General features: G+C 34.9%; 1 protein-coding gene across 7 annotated transcripts in view; it reads left to right on the top strand.

Moving 5' to 3' along the window:
- PHF3 (PHD finger protein 3) overlaps positions 1-21,653 on the top strand; it is an 89,278-nt gene that overhangs the window by 41,506 nt on the left and 26,119 nt on the right. For 6 of the 7 annotated variants that reach the window (XM_010337128.3, XM_003926354.4, XM_074398126.1 and 3 more), the window contains 6 exons: positions 1,304-1,465; positions 5,752-7,531; positions 14,175-14,481; positions 17,644-17,827; positions 20,826-20,970; positions 21,050-21,206. In XM_010337128.3, coding sequence (XP_010335430.1) covers positions 1,324-1,465; positions 5,752-7,531; positions 14,175-14,481; positions 17,644-17,827; positions 20,826-20,970; positions 21,050-21,206 — 2,715 coding nt within the window. In that variant the 5' untranslated portion in view covers positions 1,304-1,323. Of the gene's footprint in view, positions 1-121; positions 315-1,303; positions 1,466-5,751; positions 7,532-14,174; positions 14,482-17,643; positions 17,828-20,825; positions 20,971-21,049; positions 21,207-21,653 lie in introns of all 7 variants that reach the window. The other variant, XM_074398127.1, reaches the window with a different exon arrangement.

Here is a 21,653-nt window from a genome sequence, read left to right as displayed (position 1 = left end):
TTTATTTTGATCGAAGCATATGAGCAGTTTCATGATTCTGTTTGTTGTCAAATTGCTCTTCAAAAAGATTGTGTCATTTAAAAGTAAACTTATGAAGAATTTTGTTCTTTTTAAATTTTAGGATAGACCACTATCTTGTTGAGCTCTTTTAAATGAAGTTCTACTTGGACACAAAGATGAGGACTAGATAACTCCTTGAGGTTCCTTCTAACCCCTAGGATGAAGATAATAACTAACATTTGTATAGTGCTCTAAAGTTTACAGAGTGAGTTCTCATACATCATCTCACATGATCCTCACAACAGCCCTGTGAGGTAGGTAGGACAGGTATTGTTATTCTCGTTTTAGAGGTAAAGAAACTGATAGCGAGGTTAAGTGACTTGATCAAGTATTTTTTTCTTTTTCTTTTTTTTAAAATGTCTAGTAAGGATTTGATTCCAGACCTTCTGATCTAAATAATCACATTCTTTTTGGCAAGATTTCATACAGCTGCACATTTAGAATTACTGATAGATTTTGGCTAGTTAAGTGGCATTTGTTCCATACAGAAATAAACCTAATGACAATATAAATGCAGTGTTACTATTTCTTTGAATATTTCTGAGTCTGTTTACATTCTTTCTCCATCCCACAAATTAAATACATGACTCTGTCTCTCTTTTGACTAGAGAAGGTAATGTAATTCTATAGCTATATTAAACATCTATTTTCTTCAGCATTTGGGGGAAGGGGAAGTTACATTATGTTTTTCATTTATTTTTCTCTCTCTTTAAAATGTTTTTTCCTTTGTTTTTCTTTTGGTACTAGTCAAAAGTATATCTACATTGCTTACTTTCATACATGTAGCATAAAGTCTCTAGTAGAGTATTGGGATACTATTTAGAAGTAAAATTTTTTTATTCTATCATGAGCCTAGAATCAAGCTTTTCAGGGTATGGAACTCTTGTACTACCTTAACCAAAATTGTGATACTTCAGTACTCTAGGTATGGTCACCTATATCTTTCACAAGGGGTCAGCAAGTAATAAATGGAAGTGATATTTGAGGCCAAATCAGGAAACAGTATAGTGTAGCTAATACTCTCTTTGACTAATTATCTTACAAGGTGGAAGTTTATAAAACTTACTTGATTTGGGAGTTTCATAGTGGCAATTTCACGTATTAGAAGATTTCTCACACTAGATTTTCAAGAGATGTAGTATTACATTAAGACTGTATCTCACAGTATTTTCTATACTGCCTTTAATTTCGTAACATCCCTGATATTTTTAAAAATTAATTTTTTTTTTTTTTTTTTTTCTAGTTGTTGGTCTTGACGATATTATGGATGAAGGAGTTGTTAAAGAAGGTGGCAATGATACCATTGATGATGAAGAACTGATTTTACCTAACAGGAACTTAAGGGAAAAGGTAGAAGAAAATTCAGTGAGATCACCAAGAAAATCACCTCGTTTAATGGCACAAGGTAATCCTTTCAAAGAGGTCTAGCTGGAAAATCTGAGGTATAGGGACAGATGTGTTAGGCTATAAACCTGCTGAACAGAAACCATATTTTCTTGATGTTTGCTAATCCAGTTGTTTTGATGACAATCAGTTTTGAGATCATATCAGTTTGTTTTATAAATTTATAGTACCCACCACCCCACTACCATTTTCTCCTTCCCCAGAGGAAACCACTAGTAACTCTTTTAGCTGGTTTAATTGTGTGTGTGTGTGTGTGTGTGTGTGTGTGTGTGTTTACCTTTTTATCTCTAGATAACATGCATATGTTGCTGTTTTTTATTTATTCTGATTTATTATTCATCCATTGATTGGCCACTCTGGATAATTTTCTTTCTACTACTGGTCCTCATGGTGAAAAAGAACATCTTACTTCTTGTCTTTCTGATTTGTTTTTGTTTTCTCATTTGCTTAGTTTAGTGTATACCTACCAGTAGTTAAACTGCTCTGCCAGTTGTCTAAATCTACCCTAGAGATATTATGCATTTCAGGCATTCTGTCATATTCATTTTATTGAAAATGCCTCTTGGAACCTTCTGATTCCCTCCTATGTAGAGAGAATCCTGTTAGTCCTCTCAGGCTGATGCAAAGCTGTTCAGGAATCTCCCTTTACCATTTCTTCTGGAAGTCGGTGCTTTATGTTTTTGTTGAAGTTTCTATTTCCTCTTTCTGGATTGAACTTTTTCATTTTAGTGATGCACCTCTTCCAGTAGTTTTGTGAGAAGAAGGAGCAGTGAGATAGACTTTTTAAACCTTGTATGTTCACCTTGTGTATAATCTGTTCTTATACTGGAATCATGGTCTTGTTGGACATAAAATTCAAGGTTGCAAATCATTTTGCTTCTGCAATTCTGAAGGTGTTGCTTTATTTTTTCTAACTTTAGAGTTGTTGAGAACTTTATTTTGATTTTTTTTGTGTGTATAGAGGAGTGTATGTTACCTGATTTCTTCCGGAAGTTTGTGGAATCTTTCTCTTCAGCTCTGGTGTTTTGATATTTCATGATGTGTATTGGTTTTGATGTATTTTGTGTATGGAGCTTAAGACACACTTAGTAGATCACCTTAGTCTGAAAAATGTTATTGTTCAATTCTGGGAAAATTTTCCTAATTATTTCATCGTTAATTCCTCTCTTTATTTTCTTAGCTCTTGAGTTCTGGAACCTTTATTATTTATCATGTAACAGGGACTGGCCCATTTTATTTTGCCTACTTCCCACCTCTTTGTAATTTTTCTTTTATGTGCTTAAATTTTCTCGTATTTATCCTTGAACCTTTCAATCAGGTTTTGTACTTCTGATTCTTAAATATTTTTTTTTTGTTGTTATGTTGAGAATGGTCCTTTCTGTAGCTTTTCATTTATGTTTCATAGATATAGTATCTTCTTTTGTCTTTATTAAGATACTAATAGCGTTTAAACAGTTTTTGTCTCCTTTTGTTGTTTCTGAACTCTATATGTTGCATTATTGTAAAAAAAAATTTAAAAAATTTTTGGCTTCTATCATTCCTAGAGGCTTTCCTGAAATGTCTGACCCTTGATTATTGTTCGTGTTTAAGGGTAGGGAACTAAAATTATGAAACTTCTAAGTGTGGGAATTGGGTTTTACCAGCTCTGAGCATCAGTGTATAATAATCTGGCTGTACTGTTATTTGGTAGAACCACTCATAACAGAATTTAGGTAATTTTCCATAGGCATATTAGATTGCTAGTATATTATAGAAGCCTGTAAGGGAAACTTACTGGGGTTTCTCAACTTACAGTATATACAAATTCACTTAATCTTAAAATTTCAATTTACTTCACAGCCAGTCTCAACTGTGCCTCATGTTCCTTAGTCTAGAAACCTTGCTTTACTATCTCCACAGAATAAGATACCAGTTTTGGCTCAGGACTACGGAAGGGAAGTTGCCCAGCAAATGGAGTAGGGGAAAGAGGGATCTAGGAATTTAACTGCTTCTTTTAAGGAGCTTTCAACTCTTCTAACTATTAACCATTTGTCTTCACTCCCACTTTAGAATCGTCTAGAACCACCAATTCTTAAGGCTTTTCTGGTGTTAATGGTGGTAGTGTTTGCCAACACTGCCAGCATTGTGTTTGTTACCTTTGGGTCTCTTATATCAATTACTTGGTAATCGACTCCTTTTGGTTTTCAAAATTTGCTGCTGTTTTTTCTGTCTTGTTCTTCCTTGCCTTTTGGATTTTACAAAAAATATCCTGCTGTTACAACTTCAGTAGGGTTTTGAGAAGTGAATAAATTTAGATGCATGTATTTATTTCATCATCTCTTATTTGATTTATGTTTTTAATACATTATCAAAGTCAGTTATTTGCTATAGACTTTTGACTTTGAGAAATGAAAACAATAGAATGAACATTGTAGGAAAATAATGATAACTTTTTGCCTATAGAGTTAGGCTTCAAACTAAAGCAATTAATACTTAGAGGAGAAAAAGTGAGTTTAGCTTTTACTTAATAAATTCCTTACTATTGGAAAACCTTTTTTTAATCTGAATATTCTTTACAGTTGAATATGCTGTTCCTTTGTCACCTCTAGCAACCACTTGGGTGTTAAAAGATCTTTATTAATGTGTAGTAAGTGTTAATATCCTTCATTTGTTTCATTTCAAGGGTGAATAAAATAGAGCTGTAAATTACTATAATCTGTCTTCAAAGTTTTAAAAATTACCTAAATATTGAAACAAAGCTTTATTAAAATTTGGGGTATGAAAAAAATTATATAACTGAACATGTTCATAATCCACCCAATAATTTTTAAAAGTTATTCAGTACTTAACTGAGTACTCAGATACTTTGTTAAGTCCTAGGGGAATTTGAAAGGGGTCTCTAAGATTAGGATGACTATATAATTTATTGTTCAAATTGGGTATACTTTGAGAATGACAAGTGTGCTATTAATAATAACATCAGAACTACAAGGAACACCTGAACATTTACGTTTTTAAAGATTCTCACAGTTCAGTGATAAATGACAAACTCGGTTTGTGGGTTGTTTTTGTATGGTGAATTATTTAGCTCTCTTTCTTTTTAGTTCTTTTTGCTTTGTGTTTCTCCTTTCTCCTGATAAAAGGGGATGTAGCAGAATAGGGAAAGGAGACTTTTTCTAATAGACTATTAGGAGCATTGTATGGGAAGCTTTTAAATTTTCTTCATGCATATTTTTCCCTGATACATTTTCTTGGTTTAAGTCTTTTAAGTTGTGTTTATTTTTTTATGATCTGTGTGTGGTACTCTAATGTAGATGTCATTTCTGTCTTTTTTTTTTTTTTTTTTGAGTTGGGAGTCTTGTCCTGTTGCCAGGCTGAGGTACAGTGGCACAGTCTTGGCTCACTGCAACCTCCGCCTCCCAGGTTCAAATGATTGTACTGCCTTAGCCTCAGAAGTAGCTGGGACTACAGGTGCATGCCACCACGCCTGGCTAATTTTTTTTCTTTCTTTGTGTGTGTGTGTGTGTGTGTGTGTGTGTATGTGTATGTATGTATGTGTATATATATATATAATATAATATATAATTTTTTTTTTTTTTTTTTTTTTTTTTTTTTTTTTTTTAGTGGAGACGGGGTTTTGACATGTTGGCCAGGATGGTCTCGATCTCTTGACCTCACGATCCACCCGTCTCAGCCTCCCAAAGTGCTGGGATTATAGGCATGAGCCATGGTGCCCGGCCTGTAGATGTCATTTCTTAGGAATAGCTTTAATGCTAAAATGGTGATCTAAGAGAAGACCATTGATAAAGGATTTAAAGTTAGTTTGACGCTGTATCTTGAAACTCACACAGATGTTGTTTTATGATAGGTTTTTAGTTCAGATTTCATTAGCACTGGAATTGATTTGGTTTTATAAATTTAGAAATACTTAATATTTAAAAATGCATGATGGTTTTGTTTTAATATGGGCATTAAGGGTAAAGGAAGCTCATTTTACTTTACTTTACTCCGAGGTTACTTTTTATGGAAAAGAGATTTGCTGAAAATGTTTCTTGTAATAAGGTATAATATTAGTCTGAATTTTATAGAGGCTTTCCCTTCTGCTAGAATTCAGAGAACTATGATAAATAAAAAAATTTGGCATGTTAATATATATTTATATGATCACCATTTTGAGTACTATTCAGTACATTTTTGTTGAGCAAATTATAGCTCAGAATGAAGAAGTGATATAATCTAAATTGTACTGGAATAAAAGCACATGACAAAATAGCTAAGTATTTTTATTTATTTTTTCCCCTGTGATAGAACAAGTAAGAAGTTTGCGACAGAGCACTATTGCCAAGCGTTCAAATGCAGCACCATTAAGTAACACAAAAAAAGCATCTGGGAAGAGTGTATCTACCCCTAAAGCAGGAATGAAACAACCAGAAAGGAGTCAGGTTAAAGAAGAAGTTTGTACATCACTGAAACCTGAGTACCATAAGGAGAATAGAAAGAGCAGCCGAAATAGTGGACAAATTGAAGTGGTACCCGAAGTATCAGTGTCTTCAAGTCATTCTTCAGTGTCATCTTGCCTTGAAATGAAGGATGAAGCTGAATTAGATTCTAAGCATAAGTGTAATAATCAGGGAGAAGCAGATGTGCCATCTCATGAATTAAATTGTTCACCTCTTTCAGAGATTTGTGTTACTATTGGAGAAAAGAAAAATGAAGCTCTGATGGAATGTAAAGCTAAGCCTGTTGGTAGCCCATTGTTTCAGTTTTCAGATAAAGAAGAACATGAACAGAATGATTCCATTTCAGGTGAAATGGATGAGAATGTTGTTGAAGAAATGATAGCAACAAGAAAAGTTGAACAGGAATCAAAGGAGTCAGTGAAAGTATCCCATGAAGAAGACCACATTCTTGAAGAACCTGGATCTTCTACTATTTCTGGTGATGCTGCTTGTACAAATCCAAATGAGACAGAAAACCTTGTAGGTTTGCCTAGTTGTGTGGATGAAGTGACTGAATGTAATTTGGAATTGAAGGATACCATGGATATTGCTGATAAAGCTGAGAACACCCTTGAAAGAAATAAAATTGAACCATTGGGCTATTGTGAAGATGCAGAGTCTAATAGGCAGTTGGAGAGCACTGAGTTGAATAAATCAGACTTAGAGGTGGTTGATACTAGTGCTTTTGAACCAGAAAGTAATATTTTGGAAAATGCTATTTGTGATGTGCCTGACCAAAATTCAAAACAGTTGAATGCTGTAGAAAGTACTAAAATAGAGTCCCATGAAACAGCAAGCCTTCAGGATGACAGAAACAGCCAGTCAAGTAGTGTTTCTTACTTAGAGTCAAAAAGTGTAAAACCCAAACATACAAAACCTGTAATTCATTCTAAGCAAAACATGACTACAGATACTCCGAAGAAAACTGTTGCAGCAAAGTATGAAGTAATGCACAGCAAAACTAAAGTTAATGTCAAAAGTGTGAAACGAAATACCGATGAACCAGAATCTCAGCAAAATTTTCATAGGCCCGTCAAAGTCAGAAAAAAACAAGTTGATAAGGAGCCCAAGATTCAGAGGTGCAATTCTGGGGTTAGATCTGTGAAAAACCAAGCTCATTCTGTATTGAAAAAAACATTACAGGATCAAACTTTAGTACAGATTTTCAAGCCCTTAACTCACTCTTTGAGTGATAAGCCACATGCTCATCCTGTTTGCTTGAAAGAATCTCATCATCTTGCACAAACTGGACATTTAGCACATTCCAGCCAGAAACAATGTCATAAGCCTCAGCAACAGGCCCCAGCAATGAAAACCAATAGTCACGTGAAGGAAGAGCTTGAAAACCCAGGCATTGAGCATTTTAAGGAGGAAGATAAACTGAAACTGAAAAAACCTGAGAAGAACCTACAACCCCGCCAAAGAAGAAGCAGCAAAAGTTTTTCTTTAGATGAGCCACCATTGTTCATTCCAGACAATATAGCTACCATAAAAAGAGAAGGCTCTGATCATAGCTCTTCCTTTGAAAGCAAATATATGTGGACTCCCAGCAAGCAGTGTGGGTTTTGCAAAAAACCCCATGGCAACAGGTGTGTGTGTGTGTGTGTGTATGGGTGATGTGTTAAAGAGAAATTGAAGAGAAACTGCTTTTTGAGGGGTGGGATTAATGTGAGAATTTTTTAATAGACAAATCATTTGATACACAGAGACTTGTGCAAAACAAAGTCTTGAGGAGAAATTGCTTTTTGGGGGGTGGGATTAATGTGAGAATTTTTTTATAGACAAATTATTTGATACCCAGAGACTTGTGCAGAAACAAAAAGCTTCATCAGTCTTGGATAAATTATAGAAAGATGGATCTACTCAATTTACAAATAAATTGTTCTAGAACATTTAAAAAAGCATATCTGGCCAACAGCTGACATACATGAAAATATTTTGTCATTGTCACTGGTTAGGCAGTATAATATAGCCACCGCATGTGCAAAAAAAGGCCAAATACTTTCTGGTAATTAGAAACTTGCTATGCTGCTTTGGGTCTCTAAGTTATGTATTATTTCTTTGGTGTGAGAAGAACTAGTAATAAACTATGAAGGTCATATGGAAATTTTTCTTTTGAAGTTTTTTTTTCTCTTAAAGTGAAACACATTAAAGACTTAATAACCACCATTTCATAACCATCAAACTTTAGCTTGCAGTGAAATTTGGTAGCTAAACAATTGTTAGATTACCCAGGTGAATTTTTTATGTAACTGGAGTAGAGTGAAAACATACATTTCTTTTTTTTTTTTTAAATGTTTTAATGTTTTCAATAATTTTTTGTGAATTCTAATCTTTTAAAATTTTAGAGATGATTTTAGCACTAATTTTCATCATTCTTTTTAGTATTCAGTGATTTGTAGTTTTATGACACTGCACCCCCCCAATCCCCAATGTTTTTTTTTGCTAGCTTTTTAAGAAAAGGAAAGCAAGAGATGAAGTGGAGTTGGCAGCTACAAGATTATCGTGTTCAAGTGTTCATATTGCTGTTGGAACGTCTATCAACGCTGATATGATAAAAGAACATAATTTTTATACTGTATAAGAATATAGTATCTTTATTCATGAAAGTGTGTGTTAAGAGTGATTTTCTCCAGCACTATGTTACTACATAAAAGTGAAACTCTTTAGGGAGGGACAATTTAATAAAGTATGTTGTAACATATTTTGGTGGTAGTAGGGTGATTGGGGAGTTTGGAAAGGACATGTTGGGGCTGTTGTGTAAAATTAAGTTTTATGTCAACATATTTCTTCATTTATGATCTAGCCCATGGCCTATTTTTAGTGTCAAGGGTTAGTTTATAACAATATATTCCAGTTTTTAAAGGATGTCACAGTGCTACATTTGCCCTTACACGCTTTTAATTATATGGTTTTAAATTTAAAATGCCTTACTCTGCTGGGCGCGGTGGTGCACACCTGTAATCCCAGTTCTTTGAGAGGCCAAGGTGGGCTGTGAGCAGATCACTTGAGGTCAGGAGTTCGAGGCCAACCTGGCCAACCTAATGAAACCCTGTCTCTACCAAAAATACAAAAGTTAGCCGGGCATGCTGGTGCATGACTGGAATTCCAGCTACTTGGGAGACTCAGGCGTATGAGTCGCTTGAAACTGGGAAGTGGAGGTTGCAGTGAGCTGAGATCGAGCCACTGCACTCCAGCTGCCTGACAAAGTGAGACTCTGTCTCCCCAAGACTAACTAACTAAATAAAAGGCCTTACTCAGATGTTCTAAAGTGAGCCTGATGTTTTCAGGCCAAAAAGAATTAAGAGTGAGGTGTGCTTTTAAGTGTTCCTTTAAACCAGCCTTTTTCTCTCTGCCAGAATCTTTAAATTATCATACTGTCAGGTGGACGGAGAGATGGAATAGGAGCCTTAAGTAAATGAATTTCTAAAATGAAACTTGGGCATAGAGTTGGAAGCCATGTTAGTAAGTTGTAATGTAACTTACTTTGTAGATAAACTTCCAGTCTAGTCTTCAGGAGTTTCCCCAGACTTTTTAATGATGACTCTTGCATCACCAACGTTTAGTAGGTAATTTTCCTAAATTGAAGAGTAGGTCTTAGTCCCTTTGTTGTTTATCTTCTGCCACCTTCCGGATCTACTGTATAGAATCTAGAGTTATGGAATGTTAGGTGCATAGAGATTTTGGATTAATACTCTATAATTGATCTGAGTAATATATATTAACATTGGAAATCATTTTGGAAGCAGCATTTTCAATTTCTTTAAAAGGCTGTGTAATTGATTGTTTTTTTTTTCTTTTTCTTTCTTTCTTTCTTTTTTTTTGAGACTAAGTCTCACTCTGTTGCCCAGGCTGGAATGCAGTGGCGCTGTCTCGGCTCATTGCAACCGCCTCAGCCTCCTAAGTAGCTGGGATTACAGGCAAGGGCCACCACCACGCCTGGCTAGTTTTGTTTTGTTTTTTTTTTTTTGTAGAGACGGGGTTTCACCATTTTGGCCAGGCTGGTCTTGAACTTCTGACCTCAGCTGATCCGTCCACCTCAGCCTTCCAAAGTGCTTGGATTACAGGCACGAGCCACGGCTTGTTTTTTGTACATATTAACTAGCCTTCACTACTGCTGTGATCCTATTCCTTTGATATATTGTGCTTATATACGTTTCCTTTACTCAAAAAATGCACGTGTCATGCAGCATGTAATTTTCCTGTTTTAATCCTTATGTAAGAATTTAAATCCTTATTAGAAAGGGCATGTTTTGAAATAATTTTGATCCTTTGAATTTCATGTGCTAGGTATGTTGAAAGATGTTAATATAACGTTTTCTAGTACTTGCAACTGCTTTGCTTCCGTAAAGACTGTATTAACTCTGTCATTTCACATATTGCAGCTGAACTTAGCTTCCTTGTATGTGCTCCCAGGTGGAATTTATATTTTGTAATACTGCTATTTATGTCATGCCTAGATGTGATTCTGACCATAAGCAACTTCTCTGCTTATCCTAAAGACAATAGACTCTTAAAGAATCAACATATCATGCTAGGTTTTGATTGCTTTCATTTATTTATCTTCCTGATTCAGCCTTATACCAAAGGTACATGATTTTAAAGACTAGATTATTTAATCCTCTGATTTTTTTAAGTTAATGTGGCTTTTAAACTTCTTTTAAACATAAGCCAGTTGGCATTTTCTAAGGAGGAAGTCTTAGTTTTTTTCATATTATATATCTTGTGGTTTCTGTTTTTCTACGTCTCCAAAAGATGATTGAGTTTTTAGTTCTCATTATACTTTCTTGGCCTCAATTGTAGAACATTAGTATATCAGATAATATTTAAAAAATAAACTTAGAAAATGGATTTATAGCTTTCAAACAATACTTCTGAGAGGAAATTTTCTTCTAGAACATTTGATTCTACTTTTCTCTGCAGATTAGATTGTTAGTAACAGAAATGATTTAATATTTATGTGAAATAGAATTCTTTCATCTTAGAAGAATTAGTACTTGCATGTGCATGCTCTCACACGCTCGATCTCGCTTGCGCGCTCTCTCGCTCGCTCGCTCTCCCGCTCTCTCTCTCTCTCTCTCTCTCTCTCTCTCTCATCTGTTAAAGGGAACACCAGAACTGGAGGCCCATCTTGAAATTCCTACGAAGTTAGTTAATTTGTAATGAATTAAGAGAGGAGTTACCAATGTTATGTCTGTAGTTTACTTTGAAAACCTTTAAAATTTTGCTCATGCTAAAATGATAATAGTTTTGAATTATTCTTAGTAGGCTTAGTTTAATTTTTAATTTTTAATTTTGTATGTGAACATGTGACAGTAGGAAAAGACAACGTAAATACTGCTTGTAACTCTTCTAATTAAATGATTCATACTGACTTGGTCCAGTTAATTGATCCACAGTGGAACTCTACACAACATTAATTTTGTAGTAAAAGATTTAACATCAAGGCCAGGCGTCCCCAAACTACGGCCCCGCGGGCAGCATGCAGCCCCCTGAGGCCATTTATCCGGCACTGCGCCGCACTTCAGGAAGGGGCACCTGTTCCATTGGTGGTCAGTGAGAGGAGCACAACATGTGGCAGCCCTCTAATGGTCTGAGGGACAGTGAACTGGCCCCCTGTGTAAAAAATTGGGGATGCCCCATCTAGGCTGTAGCCTTTTCCTTATTTCCTCTTGGTAATTAGAAACTTAAGGATGGGGCAGAAAATGGTAGAGTAATTGTCAGCTACAGCCACTCTAGCAACTCCCTCTGGTACTCCATGCTTCTTACCTTCCCATGTTTTTAAAGTGGAGCAATAGCATGAAAAGGAAAGAAAATATAATTTTTTTATGTGATAGACCATCTTTTTTTCTAAAAAAACTGACCATAAGCAACTTCTATACATATCTAAAAGACAGTAATTTTTTTTTTTTTTGAGATGGAGTCTTGCTCTGTCAGGCTGGAGTGTAGTGGTGTGTACTTCCATGTTTTAGACCTCAAGTGATCCATATATACATTTTTGGAGTATATATAGAGTATAAAAAGTATATATGGAGTATATTTGTAGTATAAAAAGTAAATTTATCTCTGGGATGTGTGGAGATTTTTGTCAAGGTCTTTTTTTCTTGATTTCTCAGAAAATTTTATGTAACTTTTTAACCTAAAATATAAACTATTAAGGTACATCTGTATATGGCACTAGAGTTTTGATTTTCATAGCCCCTCAAGTTTGAATAAGACATTGCCAAAGTAAACTTGAAATGAGGCTTATTGAAATAGTTGCTTGATAAAGTTTATGATCCTCAAACCACTCTTTCCTGGTCATCAAATAAAAATTGAAAATTCCTTAATATATGTTTTATATTTTGACCTTTAGGTTTGGATTTGGGATAAGAACATGATTTGTACTGTGGGTTTTTAAGACACGTCTCTCTGAAACTATCCCAAACTTGCTTTGAAGAACTCTTAATATACCTTTGATTGTGGAAGTAAAGGGAAATCATTAGCTTTCCTTCAGTATTTCAGAAGCATTCATGTTAGACAGTTGCTTTCAAGATATAGCAGTTAACCTATTAGGAAAGCTACAATGCTCAGTACTAGTAATCATCTTTAATATTTTAACTTTGCAACCTGAAGTGGAAGAACTTTCAAAACACCTGCATTTCAAAGTTTATTCCCCTTTTGCTAGAATATCTGTATCATTATGGGCCCATCAAAACTCTCAAACCTGGAGAAATTATTTCTGTCTTGCAATTGTATGTCACATGTGAAAGTTTTCTTTCTTGTCAACCCCAAATATTCTATATTATTTTTTTCAAACCAAATGAATCCCTAGGAAGATGAGGACTTAACCTGATAAAGCTAGCACAGGCATCACCGGCAAAGATAAAGAATGATAAATCACAGATGTGATGAAGTCAAGTCTCACAGCATAGCAGTGGTTTTATACGCAACAGGCACCTGAGGAAGTCGAAAAGGAAGTGCTGCTACTGAGGAATAAGGTGTCCGGCAAGAGTTTTTAAAAACACTATAAGGATTATAACTCGCAGTTTTTACAGTTGTAACATTAAAATGGGACCTCTGGTGTATTTTAAGTTGGCCTTATCTCCCAGTGTATTACCTTCAGTATCCTCTCTTTTGGACTACACCTTTTTGAAAGGAGTTTGGCATTATTGGTATTGCCACTATTATCAAAATCAGTAGCACAGTCTTTAGAGTATTAAAGTACTTTCCTAAATTTTTCTAAGTCCAAGCATATCGTAACTTGCTAGTCTGAAGAAGAAAAAAAGACTTAAGGATGATTGTTTTAGCATTGCAGCTTTCCTAACAAGGGTTAAAAAGCACGTACATTAAATTGCTGTGTATATATCTCATTTGCCATTATTTTCAAAAGTAGTTATTCATACTCCTTTTTAAGTGGGAAGATAGAAGCTCTTTTAGAGTCATAAATCTCACATCTCTTTTCCTATTGATTAGTGACAGTTACTACTTAGCTAAAAGACAATGATGGGAAAACTCTTATAGGGAGATTGGAGATTGAATCCAATCCAAATACTAATATTTTTATGTTAGGATATTGATCTTTATTTGGAAAAACAAGTTATCTAAAACACGTGGTCATTAGTAGGGAAGTCCTTTGAACTTGACAGTACGGTAAAAGATTCTTTAGGTAAGTCAGTGTGACACCATGACTAGAATGTTTTGAGGTTACCTAGTTAAGGTGGTTAATACACAGTTTGAGAGGTGCCGTCTTGTTAGTTTTTGAGTTCCATTTTTGTTGCTATTCTCTTTTATTTAAAATGATTTGTTGGATAAACAATTCTTCCCAATTTTATGTATGATTACAAGTCTGTGATGAGGTAGCTGTAACTTTGGATTGTCCGATGAAATATTACTGAGATATTATAACCCATCTCAATGGGGAAATACATTGTTAGTCTATACTTTGTTATTCTTTATACTATTCTAGACTGACAAAGGCCAGTTGTCTATTCTTCCGTTTATTGTTCCCTCCCTCCCCAGCATTTTCTCATTCATACTAGAAAGGAAATATTTGAAGTCTTAAAAGGTATCATTTTAATAGAATATTATTTTGAAAACTTGGTGTTATGTTGAACTTACAGAATGGATAGAGTTAGAAAACAGGCAAAGTTTCAGAAAATCAAATATTGAAAATTTACTTTAGTCTTATTTTTGACATTGATTTTCTTCTTAAAAAAAGGTATCAAAGTTTTTTGGTGTTTTGTTTTCCAGGTTTATGGTTGGCTGTGGGAGATGTGATGACTGGTTTCATGGTGATTGTGTTGGGTTAAGTCTTTCTCAAGCACAACAAATGGGCGAGGAAGACAAAGAATATGTCTGTGTAAAGTGTTGTGCTGAAGAAGACAAAAAGACTGAAGTATTAGATCCAGATATTTTGGAAAGCCAAGCTACAGTTGAAGTCCATAGTGAAGATAAAACAATGGAGTGTGAAAAGCTTGGATTATCAAAACACACAACAAATGATAGAACCAAATATATAGATGATACAGTGAAGCACAAGGTCAAAATTTTAAAACGGGTGAGCTCTTCATTAATGCATTATTTTGTCTATTTAAGAGCTTTTAGTATGGACTGATTGCATCTTGAAATTTCTCATTAGAAGTTTTAATGTTCTTTTACATTTTTAAATTTATTTTTCCATAAAAGTGAATAGGTTTTCATTTAAAGTTTTTTGGCAGTCTTGGTAAAACCAGATAGTGACTTTTAGAATATGCATGTCTTACCTCATCTCTTGTAGTCTCTTATGCTATTTCTAGCCTCTATTTTGGTACTTGAATTTTCTGTTGTAGGGTGTGTGTGAATCTTGTGGCTTTAAGTGTAAATTGTGCTTGCTAATTTTTTTTTATTATACTTTATTTTCTGGGGTGCATGTGCAGATCATGCAAGATTGTTGGATAGGTACATTCATGGCAAGGTGGTTTGCTGCCTCCATCCTCCCATCACCTGTACCTTACGTTTCTCCCCACATTATCCCTTCCCACCCTCCTTTCCACTGTCCCTCCCCTAGCTCCCCACAATGGACCACTAGCTTGTTAAGTTTTATTTTTTAAAAACCTTTTCAATTCATAAACATCTACTGACCTTTGATAATTTGGGATTATTTTTTGACTGACTTCTGAAAGTATTTTCTAAATAGAAATTTCAAGATATTTAGGCTTTAATAGGAGAAATGTATAAAGGACACAGCATTTTATCTTATTAAATTTTCTTGTCTCATTGTCTACCTTTTTATTACCTATCAATTTTTTAATCATTAATTTGTTGTTATTAATACTTTTAGAGAGGAAGCACAGTGGCAACAAATGTATGTGAGTAGGCAAGTATAATCCAAAACACAAAGAACATGAATTTTAGAGTCGGAACTTTGGAAATCTTTTAGTCCAACCATTTTGATTTATTAATATGCCCTACAACATTTCTAGGAAGTGATTCTCTAGTTTCTCTTTGAAATCCATTGCAAAGGGATACATCTTCATTTTGAAGCATTTCTAATTGTTAGAAAGTTCATCAGTTTGAGCTGAAGTTTGCATCCCTGAATTAAAGCCTCCTTGTTAAAATTAATTTCTGTACAACATGATATGGAAGTTAATTTAGGTTGAAGAGCATGAGCATGTGTTCTCCAGAACCTTACCTATTATTTACAGATACATTTCATTCAGGCATTCCTTGTATGACAAATGGATTAAGTTCCAGTTTGCTATATCCTTGTGGCATCGAATATTTTTGGTCTCTCAAGACTTTTTGAGAATCAGATTCTGTCCCTCTGATACATGTTATTACTTTGTTGATGTGATCATCAAAGTAATTGATAATATGGATCTGAGAGCCACAGTGAGAACAGGTTATAGCATGTCTTTGGAAAACTTCTATTTATTATTAACTAGCATTAATAATCACCTCTATGTACAACTTCTTGGCCATTTAGAAGTATAGCTCATTTTATTGTCCGGTAGCTAAGTTGTCTCTATCTTGCTTAAAAAGATTATAAAGGCTGGGCATGGTGGCTCACACCTGTAATCCTAGCACTTTGGGAGGCGGGGACAGGTAGATCGCTTGAGGTCAGAAGTTTGAGACCAGCCTGGCCAACATGGTGAAACCCTGTCTCTACTAAAAATTCAAAAATTAGTCAGGTGTAGTGGCGGTGCCTGTAATCCCAGCTATTCGAGGAGTTGAGGCAGGAGAACTGCTTCAACCAGGGGGCGGAGGTTACAGTCAGTCGAGATCGTGCCACTTCACTCCAGCCTGGGCAAGAGTGAAACTCTGTCTCTTTTTTTTTTTTTTTTTTTTTTGAGACGGAGTTTCGCTCTTGTTACCCAGGCTGGAGTGCAATGGCGCTATCTCGGCTCACCTCAAACCTCCGCCTCCTGGGTTCAGGCAATTCTCCTGCCTCAGCCTCCTGAGTAGCTGGGATTACAGGCACGTGCCACCATGCCCAGCTAATTTTTTGTATTTTTTAGTAGAGACAGGGTTTCACCATGTTGACTAGGATGGTCTCGATCTCTTGACCTCGTGATCCGCCCGCCTCAGCCTCCCAAAGTGCTGGGATTACAGGCTTGAGCCACCGCGCCCGGCTGAAACTCTGTCTCTTAAATAAATAAACAAACAAACAAACATTAACAATTGTTAATATTTTGAGAAAGCCTTCTATCCAGTCTGTATCAGAAAAGAAACTGAGGTAAGTCTGATTCTGCAAATGCATGTACCATCCAAGTGATCACTACTTCCTTTTTTTGTTGATGTTAACTGTTGACTCTTATTTGGACTTGTCTGATGTTAGTTTATGAAATCTGCTTTTCTTATCCCTGGATTTTTATGTCGAACTATTTATTGAGTTTCTGTTGTATGGCATAGCACTACCTGCCTTGGGTGTATAGTATTGAAGCATGTTCCTACTCTCAGGAATGTCTAGTTGCAGAGGCAAAAAAAAAAAAAAAAAAAAAAAATTAGAGGATTCTTAGTCTAGAGAAAAATCACTATTTTGATTGTACCCTGTTTTAAAACCTGATGATATATCTGCCTATATGGCGTTCCTCTCCCTGTCTTTTAGGCACATTAGCAGGATGTGATTACTGTCTCCCAAGTGTCTCAGAATTCTAGTTTTACTAGTAATTCTCGGTGGATTATAACTAGAACCAGAGTGTCAGGTACTCTGATGGTTTATTTTACCTCAAGGGAATTAAAATTGCCATTAGGCACACTGAGAACTTAAATTGATACACTTACTGTTAGTGAACTTAATTTCATTTGTTTTAGAAATACACTGAAAAATATAGATACTTGTTTCTTCACAATTTCCTTTTCCTTTTTCCGTATCCACAGCCAAATAAGAGAATTCTTACTACCTTATTTTTTATTTTCTTTGTACTAACAGTATTGGGAGCATGATCTCTAGATCCTTTGTTTCCTCTTTATAAGCTATTATGTGTTCTACACACAGTAGGTGCAGAACAGATTTTGAATGAAAGAGTGAATCTCATTTTACTAATAATCAAGAGTTATTTTTGTACATCTTAAAAAACATTTAAACACTTAACTGGGCCAAAGAATGGACTATATTTGCTATATTAATAGGTTATAATATTAGGTCTGATTTTTTTTATCCACATACTATTGAGGCTTACCTTATATTTAAAGATTGTTTAGTGGTTTTCATTCTAATGAATTAAGTACTATTTTTCAGGAGTCTGGTGAAGGCAGAAATTCATCAGACTATAGAGATAATGAAATTAAAAAATGGCAGCTAGCTCCTCTTCGTAAGATGGGACAACCAGTTTTACCTCGGAGATCCTCAGAAGAGAAAAGTGAAAAAATACCAAAAGAATCTACAACTGTTATTTGCACAGGAGAAAAAGCTTCAAAACCAGGTAGTGAGATTAACAGAAGTAATTATATACTTATATATATATATATATGTGTGTGTGTGTGTGTGTATCATTTAATATACAATTAGTATACTTAGGGAATTTTTACAAATTTAACTTTTTAATGGCAATAAAAATAGGTAATGTGATTGGCCTTACTTGTAATTAAAAACTGTTGCTCTAAATTCTGGGGAAGCACTAGTAAAATTAAGGTAAGACCCCTCTTCTCATGGCACTTAAATACTAATGGAGGAAGGAGGAAGGCAGTAAGTTTGTAAGTAAGAAAATTCCATGTTATTTTACAGCTTGTGAAGAAAAAGTGGAGTCATGGGATAGATAGTCACAACTGGGTTGAGTGAAACCTTTAGAGGGTTTTGTACAAGGCAGAACTCTGGTTGCTCTATACAGTTTGGATTGTAGGAGGGCAGGAGAGAAAGAGAGTAGACTCATAGCAATAGCCTAGGAAAGAAATGATGGTAGTTTGGAACAGAAACACAGTGAAGGTAGTGAGTAGTGGTCAGATTCAGATATGTTTTATAATAGAGTTGACAGAACTTGTTGATAGATTAGATATAGGTTGGTAAAGGAAAGAGAGTCTGAGAAAAGAGAAAAAGGTTTGGAGAGGAAAAATGGAAAATTATATTTTGGCCTTTGTGAGATTCCTATTAGACATCCAGGTGGAAATGTTTTGACTAAATCTTTGGCTGATGAGTCTAGAGCCTATTAGAAGACTTTGGAGGTTGGTATATAAACTTGGGATTTACTAGTGCATAGCAGTTAGTACAGGTGAAATATCCCAAATCTGTAAATCTGAAATCAGAAACTTGAATGCTAGCATGATGATCAAAGACAATGCTTGTTGGAGCGTTGTAGATTTCAGATTTTCTGATTTGAGATGCTTCACTGGTAAGTACAGTGCAAATATTACAAAATTTGAAAAAATCCAAAATTGGAAATACTCTGTACCCAAGCATTTTAGGTAAGGGGATTTAAAATCATGAGCTTAGATGTAAATAGCTACAGAGAGTTTGATAATGAAGGGACAGAAGCAGAGCCCTTGGGGAGCACCAGCATTTACTATTATTTTATTATTTTTGTGATAAGGTCTTGCTCTGTCACCCAGGCTTGAGTGCAGTAGTGCAGTAACAGCTCATTACAGCCTTGGGCTCCTGGGCTCGAGCTGTCTTCTTGCCTCAACCTCCTGAGTGGCTGGGACTACAAATGTGCACCACCACACCCAGCTAATTTTTTAATTTTTTGTAGAGATGGTGTCTCATTATATTGGCCAGGCTGGTCTCAAACTCCTGGCCTTCAACTGGTTTTTCCTGCTTTGGCCTCTCAAAGTGGTGGGATTACAGGCTTGAGTCACTGATACTGGCTATCAGCATTTAGGAGTTGGGGAGAGAAGAGGATATTTAGCAAAGGAAACTAATAGGTGGCCTGTAAGGATGGGAGAACTGAGACTGGTGATCGGGAAGCTAGGTGAAGTTTCAAGAAGAAAGGAATGACCAAATGATGTCTGGACATCTAATAAGATAAATACAAGATTGTGAAGTCTATGACTTAGCAAATGGAAATCATTGGTGACCTTGACTAGAATGGTTTTGGTGGAGCAGTAGGGACAAAAGCCAGTTGTAGTGGCTTATGAATGAATGAATGGAAGAGTTAGGAACTGGAGATACTGATTACAGATAACTCTTTCAAGGAATTTTACTGTTGAAAGAAACAAATGCTCTAGTAGCTACAAGTGGATGTGAATTTTTTTTTTAAAGAAGATATTATAGCATGTTTGAAAGACTAATGGGAATGATCCAATAGAGAGAGAGAGAGAGAGAGAGAGAGAGAGAGGATGATGATGATGTAGGAGAGAGGTGATAGTATAGATACGAAACTCAGGAAGAGATGAGGGGATGGGATTCACTTCACATGGAGGGAGGTATTTATCATAGAAAGGGACAGCTCAGCCACTGTATGGTAGGAAAGACTTTATGTGGTAAGAGGAACTGATGCAGGTAGGTTGGATTTGGCAATGGGAAAATGTGATAGCTGACATTTTCCCATTTTCTCAGTGAAATATGAAGAGCAAATCAAAAAGGTTGTAGTTGAGAAGGAGGTATTATTGGTTTGAGATGAGAGGATAAAAAGTATGAAATAACTATCTTAAGAAGTGGGAGAGCAAATTTATTAGGAAAAGTTAATAGGATTAGGGCAAAATGTGAGATACCTACTTAAAACTTGTTATAAGTTTGAAATGATGTCTGTCAGTACCAGTGCTTCTTTGACTCCCATTGTCTTCAGCTGTTTTGTTGTCTATTAGGATAAAAGTTGGCTTTCAGCAGGGTTGTGGTTTTGCCAACACAGACGTTTAAAAGAGAGAAAATAAAGATATTAAGTATACAGGGGCTGGTAATGATATTGGACTATCTAATAAGTTTATAATGTAGAAGGGTGAATATATGAAGATGATAAAATGATAGATTTAAAAATTGTTGGAATTAGGAGATTCTAGAATGAATTGTGCTGGTATAATAAGTCAGAGCAGTGGGATGTTTGACATTGAGATTTTGGAGATGTGTGGGAATTAGTAATGATAGAATAAAAATAATTTGAAAAGCTTAACATTCAAATGATTAATATTAAGCACAATTAAAACCAGAAGAGATTCATCCGTTTTGTGGTATTGGGTTATTGTCTGTGCCTAATAAGTTCAGGTCAAAATTTCTAAATAGCTTTTTATAAAAGTTAGTATATATATGTGGAAATGTAACTGGCTCTGAAAGCTATTATCTAAGTTGAGGAAAGAGTAGGACCAGTTTTTAGTCACTATTCATTTTAATTTTAATGAGAATTTCAGTGTCAGGAATATTTCAGTATGGACTATGGGTTCTGATCTTACTTCTAAATAGTGACTTTTAATCAGTTTTGTTTATAAACTTATACATTAAAAAGGAAATATATTTTTAAAAGCAATGTAATGAGTTGTGATATTTATTTAAATTAGGTACTCATGAGAAGCAAGACACGAAAAAGAAGAAAGTTGAAAAAGGAGTTGTTAATGTACATCCTCCTGCTTCTGCTTCCAAGCCTTCTGCAGATCAGATCAGGCAAAGTGTCAGACACTCTCTCAAAGACATTCTTATGAAGAGGTAACATATATTATTATTATAAGATTTAATAATTATGCTTTATGTATTTGAAAAATAATTGAATTGTTCTAATTTTAAGGCTTACAGATTCAAATTTGAAGGTACCAGAGGAAAAGGCAGCAAAAGTTGCCACAAAAATTGAGAAAGAGCTTTACTCTTTTTTTCGGGACACAGATGCTAAATATAAGAACAAATATAGAAGTTTAATGTTCAATTTAAAAGATCCTAAAAACAATGTAAGTATGCTTTGTTCATGTTTATGCTTCCAACTTTCCTGAATACGTATCTGAGATTGTAATACAGCAGATCCGTCATTTATTAATTGGAGATTAGAATTTCCTTTGATGTAGAACATATAATTTTAATAGTCTTTTTGCTACTGAACTAAGAGTTCTGCATACTAATTGATAGCAGTAACCGTTTAGTCTACTGAAATGCTAAACATCTCTTAACCTGATTTATATGATTTTTTTTCTTTTACTGTTCTTTATATAATCCAGTTTATTAAAAAGTCCATACGTATTCTTCAAAAACTTGTAAGCTAAAATTTGTAACACGATTTTTTGGTTAAATCTGGATATAGAGCTGTTTTGTACTTACATCTGAAGATAGAGTAAAAGTGCTTTTAAATTGTTTTTATCTAAATGTAATTTATTAAGAAAATACATAACTTTAGTCCTAAA

The sequence above is a fragment of the Saimiri boliviensis genome, chromosome 4, assembly GCF_048565385.1.
Source record: "Saimiri boliviensis isolate mSaiBol1 chromosome 4, mSaiBol1.pri, whole genome shotgun sequence".
Lineage (NCBI taxonomy): Eukaryota > Metazoa > Chordata > Mammalia > Primates > Cebidae > Saimiri > Saimiri boliviensis.
Note: the sequence above shows the minus strand (reverse complement) of the source record. Positions and strands in the feature narration are given on the sequence as shown.